At 36.8% G+C, this 13,333-nt stretch overlaps 1 protein-coding gene across 1 annotated transcript; it reads left to right on the forward strand.

Moving 5' to 3' along the window:
- The first annotated feature begins 1,954 nt into the window (after positions 1-1,954).
- Positions 1,955-8,508, forward strand: LOC131327725 (uncharacterized). The gene is made up of 7 exons (XM_058360862.1): positions 1,955-2,278; positions 4,084-4,364; positions 6,665-6,850; positions 7,805-7,892; positions 8,146-8,202; positions 8,311-8,400; positions 8,485-8,508. The coding sequence occupies exons 1-6, from the start codon at positions 1,955-1,957 to the stop codon at positions 8,395-8,397; spliced, it is 1,023 nt and encodes a 340-aa protein (XP_058216845.1). The 3' UTR covers positions 8,398-8,400; positions 8,485-8,508.
- The last annotated feature ends 4,825 nt before the right edge of the window (positions 8,509-13,333 follow it).

Below are 13,333 nucleotides of genomic sequence, written 5' to 3' on the forward strand. Positions count from 1 at the left end.
GAGATAAAGCGGAGCGGGGCTGGTTGCGGATTTATAGAAGGGGAAGGAAAGAGACCGACACGTGCTGCCATCTGATTCGACGGCCTCAACCGAGGACATAGGGAGAGGATCCCGTCCGGTTCCTTCCATCCAGCCCGGTTCCTTCAACTTGGCTCACATTAATTATTGAAACTGTTCACTTATTACATCTTGTCGAAACCATTAATCACGCAAAAAATCATCTTGATCAGATATTGTTTAATAACCCCTCCGTCCCATAATGTTTGTTCGATCCGTAAAACGAGAACGTAAAAATAATACAATTTTTATAAGAAAAAATCAAATTTTTTTCAACAATTCACTAGATATCGATGAGTTTTCTTAATTTATAAAAAAAGTTCAAATTTTTTTTTGAAAGAAGTGCATTATTTTTGAGTTCTCATTTTGTGGACCAGACAAATAATTTCGGACGGAGAGAGTATGATTTCGAAATACATTAAATTTGTAAGGAAAAGAGTGTGCAAACACTGAATTACAATTCATGTAAGACCAATTATCTGAAGATCAACGCATTTCGACAAGCATAGCGTGGTCAATGTTCTCAATGAGCTCTTAAAAATGAACCATTCTGATTATTATAGTTGTCTCGAGAAAGGCCCACAAATGGTCCAAAAGTAGACTGGATGAACAGTGACACTGGACATCCTCTCCCGAAGACATATTGCTATGAGCAGCTCGCAATATTTTTCCTTCCAATGCTATATATGAACGTAACTCCGGGCTACAACTCCGAACACAATTACGTGCGGAGCCATTCGATATACATAAATTCACATCCATCAACATGCTCCAGACGCAAATTTCCATGTTTCCCCATTTTTGCTCCCATCCTTTTGGCACCTTTACGGTCCCCTTTCTCCATACCACACGCTGCCCACCCCTAATCATGACTGGCAAAAGAATCCAAAGCTAGCTTTTGTGATGATCCAAATTTTTACTTTTCTCAAAATAAATACATCTCTAATAATTACAAATTCTTTAAGATAGATTTACATGGTGGGTCTAAAAATCTTCAAAATGATACAGATTTTCTAAATAATTTCTAAAACTAAAAGCCTGTTCCAAAACACCTTCCTAAAAAATAAGTATTTATTTCACATTTTCAAACTAAAAAATAATATAAATGAAAAATATTTTTTCAATTTTTTTTACACCATATTAAAGATCTCATTGAGATCTTTCAAACAAGATCCATATTACATATTTTTATATTTCAATAAGCCCATCATTTTTGAGCTTGAAATTGCCTTCTTAAAAAATAAGTACTTATTTCGCATTCCGGAACGGAGCCTAAATCTTTCAATACTCCCACCCGAGTCCCCACTAACTTATTCTGCACCTGAAAAATATAAAATAGCCGGATAGTATATGTAATAAGAGTACAATAAACATGGCTAACAGTAAGAATATGCTCAATACACGAGAATAACAAATCAAGTAAATCAATCTGAACAACATTTCATCTGTAGCCTAATACCCGGCTCAATTCGGTAATATGTCAAGCACCACTTAGGTCAAAATCTGTTTAGGTACTTGGGCCCCATAAATACTCTGGCCTTCCTATAGGATAGTCTGTAGACATGTAGAATTTACTGCCAATCACAAATTACCACGTGTTGCAAGACCTAGTAAATAGGGCACAATAAATGACCAATCAAGTGTTGCCATGTGTCTCAAGATCAAAAGTCAAGATGATGCGTATAAGCCAATCAAATGGTGCCATGTGTCAAAGTGACACAGTTATTATTTTTATTAAGCTCGGCCAATCAAATTAAGCCACTTGATAAAATAATAATTGTGTTTCTCTTCACAAATAATTGTCTTTCTTAAAATAAAAGAAAGAAGGATAATTATTGAATTTTAATTATTTCTTTTACACTAAAAGAAAAAAGAAATAATTAAAAGGGAAATAAATATGAAGGAAGCAGAGACTGGTTATGACTCTCCATCCTACATCTTTATAAATAGAGGTGCTCTCCTTTCATATTTTTCCATCAGGACATTGAAGCACACAAGCTCTAGAGCTCTGAAGATCAAAGCCCTCAAGCCCTTCAAAAGTCTTCAAGTCTGCATCCAGCGAGAAAGTTCTTCAGATCAATCCAGCGAGAAGGCCCTTCAAAAGTCTTCAAGTCTGCATCCAGCGAGAAAGTTCTTCAGATCAATCCAGCGAGAAGGTTCTTCAGATCAAAGCTTCAAGGCTCCGAAGAACATTCAAGTCAAGTCTACATCAAACAAGACGGTTCTTCAGATCAAAGCTTAAAAGCCCTGAAGAACGTTCTTCAGATCAAAGCTTCAAGGCTCCGAAGAACATTCAAGTCAAGTCTACATCAAACAAGACGGTTCTTCAGATCAAAGCTTAAAAGCCCTGAAGAACGTTCAAGTTAAATCTCCATCATCAAATCCAAACTCCAGAACTCTGAAGATCAAAGCCTCCAAGCCCTTCAGAATTCGCATTCATCTATCACACCCAAGCTTCTGGAGTTCTGAAGATCAAAGCTGCGAAAGCCCTTCAGAATCTTTCAAGTCCACATTAAGCTAGACGCTATTCAGTTCAAAGCATCCAAGCCCTGAAAAACGTTCAAGCCAAATCCACCAATCATCAGTCTCTTTCTACCAAATTGAAGAAGATCTTAAAGACCGATTTGAGAAGAAGTCCAAAAGCCCTCAAGTCAATATCCACAAATCCGCCATTTTTTTCAACCGAATTGGAGAAGATCAAGCAATTCAACTTGAGAAGAAGCTTCAAAGCCCTTAAGTCAAAGCTCAACAAAGTCGCCGTCATCTTCGCAAAGACTACAGAAGATATCGCCCTTCAAATCAAGATCAAGCTGTCAAGCCCTCGTTTCAACATCCGAAGAGAAGAATCAGAGGATTAATTTTCTTTGAAAACTGCATCAGAGATTGTAACCCTAAATTTCTCAAATTAATAAAATTGACTTATTCAGCATTTTTCCGTCTTTTTTTGTAGACTCGAATTTTGCGTGATACATAGTCAACCATATATCTTTCATACTTCTGTGACCTGATGGGCTCGCATATGTACCAATCTGTTCCATGACTTTCAGCCAAATATTTTTCATGTCACGATACAAAAAGTGACAATAATTGAGTCAATAAACTTATAGATCAAATGAGTACAAATATGAGAGAATTAAAAAAATACTTTTTCAAATAGATTTAGCTAGGAATGTATTACGTACTATTCGGTACCTTAAATTGTGATCAAGGTTGTCGAATACGTAAATTACACCACCAAAAACAACTTATTGAAATCCCATCACGACCGAAATTAAACCAATTGTCTAACTTTGCTCTCCGGATGACTATTATTTTTAGTTTTCTTTCCACCGTAATGGTTCAAGCCTCCAAGGTTAACTTTTATATAGCACAAGTGATGCTTAGTCATCAATTCAATTTTCTAAGTTCACCTTATGAGCTCCACCTCCAGCTTACTTCTCCAAGGCTAAGCAGATGCCCCCACGAAATGCTATGCACATTGCACCAGGCACCAAATGTTTAGCCCAATCTAGAAGTGAGGCATATTAGGGCCCAATTTAAAGTGAAAGCCGAGTAAAGATGAGATAATTCTTTGACTTAAAAGGGTGTTTTCGATGGTGAAAAAAATTAAAGATATTTATTTGTGGCTGAAAAGTTGTTAGGTGGTGAAAAAATTATAGATATTTATTTGTGGCTGAAAAGTTGTTAGGTGTTTCCAGTAGTGAATAAGTTGTTGAGAAATGTCAAATTGTTTTCGATAGTGAAAAAGTGTTTGCTAGGTATGTGAGTGAAAAAATTGCTGAGTTGGTAAAAAAAATTTTGTTAGTGGAAACCAATTGGAAAAATGCGTTAAATTTTTAGTGTTTTTTGTTAGTAAAAAGATGGTAAAATATGTTAAGTTTTTCGTGTTTTTTGTTATGCAAGTCTCAAAGATTTCCTCCTCTTAAAGAAGAACATCTTTTGCTCGCCATTTTTTGGATGGACAATTTTGCCCTTTGTAGTCTTGGCTTCTTGTTGTTTGTTGGTTGGGTGAAATTGTAATTTCAGTTTTTTGACTTAGTGGGCTACGTGTTTTGTTGTTGGGTTTTACTGGGTTACGTGGCAATAGGGAGCAGAAAGAGCAGGAGGATATCATGCAGAAAAGAGAGAGAGCGAGACTTTGTTAGAGAGAGAGGTTTTGGCAAGTGCTGTTTGGTCGATTGTCGCCGTTTGCGTCCCAGATTTCAGCAACTACTGCTTCTCTGTTTCATCCTGTTTGCTTCTAGGATTTGTGCTGTTTGTTTTGCTCTGTTCAGTTACTTGGGTGTCGTTGTACCTGTTGGTAGGAGGTAATGCTCCTTTGCTGATTTCTCATTGTGTCTTGCTGTACCTTTCGGTGTGTTTGATGGTTTCCCAGTTTGATTTGTGTTCGTAGAGTCATTGCCCTGTTTTATAGCGGTTTCCCAGTTTGATTTGTGTTCGTAGAGTCATTTAGGGGAAGTGGTTTGTACAATTTTTTTTTTTTTGGGTATTCTATTCATGTTGCATGTGTGCTTTGTTTTCTTGCTTTCTGCATTCTTGATTTTGTAGTTTATGTGCTTGATGAGGATGATATTTCTTTTTGGTATTTTCGTATTGTTGCATGTGTTCTGTGTCAAAAAGAGTAAAGTTAAATTCATTTGGACTATTTTCTCAATTCCAATAAAATGTTTGATTTGTGTTCGTAGAGTCATTTAGGGCAAGTGTTTTGTACGGTTTTTGTTTTTTTGGGTATTCTATTCATGTTGAAAGATGGCTAGGTTTCATTTTTACTAGATGCATGCAGTTAGCCATATGGAATTACTCCAGGTATTTGTTTAGATTACTCCAGGTATTTGTTTAGTTCCGTATACATGACAGATTAAGTTATGTAATTTATCCATACATGAAGTCATACTGTATGTGAATTTTATGATAGTGCTTTGAATTCCAACTGCCTATATTGTTAGTACATGCAACATGAATAGAATACCAAAAAAAAAAAAACGTACAAAACACTTGCCCTAAATGACTTTACGAACACAAATCAAACATTTTATTGGAATTGAGAAAATAGTCCAAATGAATTTAACTTTACTCTTTTTGACACAGAACACATGCAACAATACTAAAATTCCAAAAAGAAATATCATCCTCATCAAATACATAAACTACAAAATCAAGAATGCAGAAAGTGAAATGATGATTACGTTAACTATTTCCTGTTTGTTTGAAAAAGTAAGTTGGTACATGTTGGTTACTTGCATTGATTTTGGAAAAGAGAAATGAAACCGAGGGCTTAAATTTAAAAAAATAGAAGGCAATAGAGAAAAAAGAAAAGAAAAGAAGCAGAGGTTTGAATAGGACCCAACAAACAATGGGACGCACTTTGTGCTACAAGTGATATTTTTCGGTTTATGAAGCTGAATTTCTTCAAATTGAGTGTTTTTGATGCAATAGACCGACATGGTTCAACTCGATAGAGAGTTATATATGCAAATGAACAAACACACACACACGTACAGAGACGTGAAATGAGAATGGCTTGTTTGAGTGAAACAATGACCATCTTTACTGTTTCCTGTTTGTTTGAAAAAGTAAGCTGGTTCATGTTGGTTACGTTTATTTTGGAACAGAGAAATGAAACTGAGGGTTTAAAATTTAAAAGTAGGAAGTGATAGAGAAGCAAAGGTTTGAATGGGACCCAACAAACAACGAAACAAACTTTGGGCTCCAAGTGGTATTTTCCGTTTTATGATGCTGAATTTCTTCAAATACCTGAGTGATTTTGATGCAAATATACCGACATGGTTCAACTCGATATATATATATATATGAACACACAGATAGATATGGATGCATATGTGTTCGTACAAACCTCACTTCTCCTGTTATAATTTTCTGGTAGTGCACCCTTTAGGCAATAGAGGCTTAGACCAACAGGGGAGAATCATGTTAGTTACTCTTCTACTGAATGATTGTGTGTTCTGATCCTTGATATTTCACCCAAGGGTGTGGTCAATTGTATGATGGACTAATTGGATGCCTCTTTTTATGCTGTGAGTGTTAAGGGAGACCTATTCAAATTATCATTTGTCTTAACCGACCTTATGGTATATGCAGTTTGTTAAAACCATCATGCCATAATTATCCCAAATGTTTATGTATTTCATACTGATAAAAACTTCCATTTGAGTACTCCTCATACAAGCGTTATTTGTTTTTTAAATCGCTGTATGCTTGCTTGCCTGATTCTTGATTATAAATAACTGCTTGTATCATTTGTGCTGTTAGAGTCTTAGAGATATGCTCTATATACTCTGCAAAAATTGGTCAGGGAAAGATTGTCTGAGCTTCCTTTGCTACATTCCAGTTCAAAAGTGGTTTTAGATGCCCCGTATATTTATGCGTTTAACAATAAGGCAGTTGACAAATTTCATGTTCCCATAAAATTTACTCCTGTTTCTTTTTAGGCCGAATGTGTTTTTGGTTTAATTTTTCGGCTGTTCTATAGAGACATCGGCTTTTCCACTTTTTAGGTTACCGTGTTTTTTTTTGTGTTAAATTTTTGCCTGCGAAAAATTTTGTGTTCTTTGTTTCTGAGGTATTTTTATGCATTGTTTTTTACCAGGTATCTCCTTTGTACAGTTGGATCTGTGTACATCAAGTCTAAGGAAGCTCCTGCGAAGGATGTCCTTAAGGATCTTGTGCAAATGTGCCGTGGCATACAACACTCTATAAGTGGGCTTTTTTTGAGGAGTTATCTTTCTCAGGTCAACAGGGATAATTTACTAGATATTGGTTCCGAATATGAAGGGTAAGGAAATCAGGTGGTCACCTTTTTCTACTTTATTGTGAATTTAGGTGGAAGAATTATTCAACCTTGATACTGAATAGATCGAAATGTTGGTTGTTCTGCGGAAGGGAAATAGCTTTTCTCCCTTATGGTGCTATCATGTAACAGGATGACCATATTCTCTGCCACTACTTTCTTGGGAATTTCGTGAAATGGATTGGCTAAACACTTTCCAATTTGGTGCTTTCGAGCACCAAATTAACTTCTTTGTACTTGGAGTATTATTGAGTATAGTTGATGCCATGTTTGAATCGATCCAGTATCGTCAATTATGTAACCTATTGACATGGATTTAGTAGACAAAATATCTTAGCTTGTGACCTACGAATACTAGAAAGGAAAGAAATGGACAAGTGATGCAGGGAGGTGTGTCGAAATAGAAGAACACGCAACAAGGATAATCACAAATAAGTTTGAACTAGAGATACTCTCTCTACGAACAAACGATATTGAGAAACTTCTCAAATTTTCATTAATCAAATCATAAACAACTCCCTTAACTCTCTTACAACTCAATTTATAATAAATTAGAAATACTAAAAAGGAAAACTAAATCTACGTCTTAGAGAACAAGAAAACAAGAAAGAGGAAATAGAATCAACCTAATCAAGAAAACCCAATATCCTAGACAATTTATGCTAAAACGGAAAGATTCCTAATAAAATACTAATTGCAAAATAATATACTAAAATTCCTATATTTCTTAAATAATTAAAATATCGGCCTGCATCAACAAGCCACCATTAATGCTGTTTCAGTGTCATGACTCTTGATTGTTTTCGCTCGTTTGATATTCCTCATGAATGATATGTTCTTTTGTTGATAGTAAAAGTTCGTTTTACATTCTTAATCTGGTATTAGTTTACTGGGTAGGGTGTGAACCTGATTTGTGTGAGCTTTCCATAACTCCTGCAGGGATGCTGACACTGTCATGGACACCGTGGAGTTCATCCTCCAGAACTTCACAGAGATGAACAAACTATGGGTGCAGATGCATCATCAGGTTCGTTCAAATTTCTAGAATGTGTCCGCTTTCATGCATGGACCTGCATGGCATTTTCTGAAAAAAAAAAAAAACCACAAAAACAAATGCTTAGGCATGTATGGTGCTGTGGTGCTTGCATGCCATCAAGGTTAAAAAGTATCAATCATGAGGGCATGATTTCTGGTCATGCAGGTATTATAGTGGTTGTCAATCATTCATACTCTTTGCTGATCTTGAGTTGAGGATAGCAATCGGCCTTTCTGGTATGGAGGGACCTGCTCGGGAGAAGGAGAGAAGAGAAAAGGAAAGGAGCGAGCTTTGCGATCTTGTAAGATCAGTGACCTGGAATCAGCTTATATTTTTCCACATTGGCCATAGAAGTGTGTAGGTATGCACTTACAACAGTTTGAACTTCAAGCTTTTCATGTTTCATTAGGTTGGGAAGAACCTGCATGTCTTCAGTCAGATTGAAGGTGTTGACCTTGATATGTACAGAGAAACTGTGCTTCCCAGAGTCTTGTAGTAGGTTTGATCTGTTTATACCTCATTCGTTTTGGTTTTGGGAAGAGGTGTAAAATAGTCGAATTTTCCTCCCAATCACTTTTGGCAGGTCGTCAATTGTAAAGATGAGCTCCAGCAAAAACAAATAAGCACCTTCCACCAACTCCAAGTCTTCGCAACCTTTTGGCATGAACAATTGACAGACCAAGGACTTTTGCTTTGTCTGACTAAAATAAACTCTACCTTTTGCTATGTCTAATCCTTTGACAATTGTATAAAAATCCCTGTAGCCAAAGTCATGCAAGTACCTGAATAACTTGAAAACTTTTGATCAAGGCAAAAACTTATCTAGACCATAACTTCTACAACCAGCAACTTCTGATGATAAACTTGATCAAACTTATCCATATAACCTTTGCTATCATCAACAAGAGCCATAATTTAAAGAAAATTCAAAACGCATCTATACAACGGGCATGAATGACGTGCTTTGCACGTCGGCATGCAACTAGTTTTTAAAAAAGATGAACTTTCAAATATGGATGATCAGAATTTATGTTTCGAATTAAAAACCTTGAAAGAAGTTTTACGAAATGAATTATGAAAATTCATTGATGTGTTCACTTAATACTTGGAGGCAATGGATGGTTATTTTCCAAATGCAAGGATTGCGAACTTGGTATTTTTTACTATTGCAGTTACAGTTAACTCAAGAGAAAGCCTATGGCGAAAAACTTGATTATGTAAGTATAATTAGTAGATTTGCAGGGGGAAAAAACGAGAAGAGTAATATATAGATGATAATATTTGGGTGTTGATGTGGGGTATTTATGCTATCAAATGCTTGTGTAATCCTTCGTTATGAAGGAGTTTTTCCCTTAATTATATTTTACTATGTAAAATACTAGTGTTAGCCCGTGCCTACGGCACTACGCATCTCGGTTGGAAGGGGATGACAATTGTATGTGCTTCGTTCGCTCCGATATAAGGAATAACGCCCCAATCATAGGGCCTAATATGTCAGTTGAAGCATGATAATCCGGAAATCCGGGATCGTACCCAAAGGAATAATTAATACGGCTTTGCTGGATTTGTAGATGTAAGCAAGGGCTTTCGGCTTTTAGACAGCCAACTTGGTTTTACATGTGTAGTGGAAAGTAAAATGGGCTAAATTGAAAATCGAATAAACTAAGATAAAAAGCAGGTTAGGTCTAGAAATTACTAACACTCACGACTCAAGTTAAACTGCATTTCTCACCCGATTACACAATTCAGGATACACAGTTAAAGTTCCCAAATTGGAAAATAGAATGGTTCAATTACCAAGCTAGCTCTAGAATTTATTTGGCAAATGCTTCGTGCATCAGAGCTACAAGTATCATGTGTGGTAGGTAGGCGATGCTCCTACCTACACATGATCAAGGAGATTAACACCTTAGCGATTTGACAAATAAACCCGAACCCCACATCGATTCTCGAACCAAAGGTTTAAACTTATGGTGAAAACCGCAATTCTACTTGAGCCATGAGGTGCTAATCACTCTATGACCTAACCTTGGAAAACTACTCACACATATCTATTGAGATAGGAGCAAGCAAAAATCTACTTAACATAATTGAATTAACAACACTAGAAGAAAATTGGATTAAAAGATAGATCGGAAGATTCACTACAACTTTAATAAAGACGACAATATCAAAAACTAGCTAACTAAGACAGAAAAATAAAGATTCAAAGTTGGAAATTGAAGAACATTCAAGAACAATACCAAATCTAGATCTAGATCTAAAAGTTGTGTAAGCAAATCTATTCTACTTGTTTGTACAATGACATCACTTGCTTTTATACTTCAAAGTTCGCGCACAGAATATTCTTAAGAGATGCTCTGAAAGTGCCTCTGAAGCCCTCAGTATCGATGGAGAAGGCCTTATGCTGATCTGCTAATGAACTCGGTACCGATAGGATGAATTACTTGGTATCGATACCGAGTGGCTTATCTGCTGTCGCTGGAAGGGGCTCGGTACCGATAGAAGAAATAGTATGGTATCGGTACCGAGCTGCTTATCTCCAGCACTTGACTTTTGGTCCACGCCTTGGCCTTTCTTGCCGTCGGGTCCTCTCCTAATCTTTCTGGCTTTAGCATTTGGGGCTCGGCTACGTTCAAGGGTCATCCATAGCGTTAACAACAGTTTATTTGCACGAGTTTTCCTGAAATATCTTAAAAACACCTTACGTGCAAATATAAAAGAAAATAACTAATTTAACGACATAATTAAACTAAACTAAGGACTTAGCGCACCCTTAATGGCATTGTCGGGTGCTTATCAGTATGATTTAGGTGAAAACTATAGGCACTTAACCGAGAAGTGGGAGAATGCACTACAGCCTTTGGATCGAATGAATCTAAGCCGTTCCAACAACTTGTCCCCACACCCTTCTATTTTATAATAGAGATATTACTAATATTTTAGAGTCCCATTTTAAAAGGTTCGCTTTAGGCCTCATTTAAAATATATTGAATCGGAGTCGAGGGAGGTGGATTTGATCCTCCATCACTGTCACCCGTGGAGGTTAGACTGTAAGGGATGTAGGAGCAGCAGAGCTGCGTATATAGCTGAGGGACTTGAAGAGACAAGGTCGCGGGCAGGAGCGATGGTTGGCGAGTAGAAGAAAGAGAGAATAGGGCCGGTATTCTCCACCGCACCCAAAGAGACTTCCTATAGTGTACCGATGAGTGTGTGAATATCATCCCGAGGTCTAACATATGTGATATAAGTCGTTCATTAATTTTTCGTTTAGAATCTTGAGTCCTTGATCGGACAACTATAAGTACTTCATCTAATCTTTTACCTAATTTTAATTTAGAATTGATCTGAATATTGAAATAATTTTGAAAAAAAATAGACGATTTAATCAAATACTTACAATTACACCACTGAACTAGTTTTTTGAGAATAACTTGGAATATTATTTGAATTAATAAACAATTCAAATTATTCATGCGAGACTTCAAAATGAGCCTCACACGTTCATCGATCCCTATGGTATATTTACAAATGAAGAAAGTGGGCATTATTTACAACCGCCCTACCACGTGTGCCAGATATATAAACCCGTCTTTACAAGGTAATCAAATTATGATTCATTAAAGAAAGAAAAGAAGATTGAGGATCCGTTCCAAAAATGGAATAAAAACTTATTTTTTGTTCAATAATAAGGCTTGTTCCACAAAGATAAGAAGGAGGTGCTTATTTTCTCAAATTTATATAGGTACCAATAGGAGCCGGGGAGGGAAATCGTACCGACGGCCGCGTCGAGCCGTCTCCGGCCACCGGAAGGCCGATCCAAGCCGTCCAAAAATTCTAAAAAAAAAAACTGAGGGGGCCAGCGCAGGAATCAACGACATCCGAGGTGTGTAGGGTGCTTGATCCGAGCACCCCTTTTCCGTGTATATATCGGGTTTTTTTTATAGAATTTTTGGACTGCTCGAATCGGCCGTCCGGTGGCCGGAGACTGCCCGGCGCAGCTGCCGGTACGATTTCCCTCCGTCGGCGCCCATTATCATAGCAACAGTCTTATATTTTGTATAAGGCAACTTCAAGCTCAAAAATCATGTGTTTATGCAAATAATTTTTCTATCACTATAGATCTTGTTTGATAAATCTCATTAAGATCTTTAATATGGTGCAAAAAAAATTGACTTTTTTTTTTCATTTACATTATTTTTAAGTTTGAAAATGTGAAAGAAACTTTTTATTTGAATTTTGTGGAATGACCCTTCTTATTCTTGAATGAAAAATGGTAAAATAAGTATTTATTTTTTAAGAACATTTTCGGAACGGAGCCTGAGGGCAACTAATTATTCTGCAAAGATCCCCTTTCTCGAGATTTCCTTTTCCAAAGTAGAGACCTCTGTGAACATGAGTCAATAAACCATGAGCTTGGGTAATTAATTATTCTGCAAAGATCCCCTTTCTCGATATTTCCTTTTCCAAAGTAGAGACCTCATGCATGTGGACATGGGTCAATGAATCGGACTGGAGAGCGGTGCTGGCACGCTGCGCACGATAAATCGCCGTCGCTCCGATAATTGGAATTGTCCACTTTGTAGAGCTCGTCAAGTAGAATTAGTGCACCAAAAATCAGTTCGATCGGATATCATTAAATGCCTCATCCGAACATTATTATCTTTGAAATTATTAAGTGTATCAAAAAATAGTGGATTTTATCTAGTGTTTCGGATCCATTCGTTTCAAGATTGTTATGTTCAAATGAGGCACTTAATGATATCTGTGTAGAGACCCGTAAATTCGCATAATTAATTTAAATATTTTACAAGGAACAAAAGGAGAAATATGGTTTGGAATATTGAGATTTTGGGGTTAATATGTTAAGCTGTTATACTTGAGGGGTGAATTTGTGATGTGTGCCTAGTGTATATATATAATATATGTGTGTGTATAGGGAATAACTTTCCATTTTCTTTTCTCTCCCTCTCTCCCGTCCACCTTTCTATCTCTCTCGGCTCCCTCTCCCTCTCTTCTCTCTTCTCTCATTCAAAATTCCACCTAAATCACCCAAAACCCACACAAGACAACCTCCAATCTTTTACTCCTACACGTTTTGAGGCCCGTATTTCACTGGTTTGAGCTCGGTGGAGGAGTATCTGATCCAATTTCAAGGATTGGAGCTAGGGCTTGGAGGATCCTTGACTTTACTCTTCAATCTTTGAGGTAGGGAGTTCTACCCCTCAATATATGTTAATGACTTGTTTTCTACAGCTTGATTTATGCCATTGATCGTTGTTGTTGTTGAGGTTGTTGTTGTCGTTAAACCCATGAAAATCTGCTTGAACTTAGCTAGTATTGATACCATTTTGCCAAGTACCAATACCTTTGTGTTTCAAAACCCAGAATATCACTTGGTATCGATACCATTTGTCTTAGGTATCAATACC

This window comes from Rhododendron vialii, chromosome 5a, assembly GCF_030253575.1.
Source record: "Rhododendron vialii isolate Sample 1 chromosome 5a, ASM3025357v1".
Lineage (NCBI taxonomy): Eukaryota > Viridiplantae > Streptophyta > Magnoliopsida > Ericales > Ericaceae > Rhododendron > Rhododendron vialii.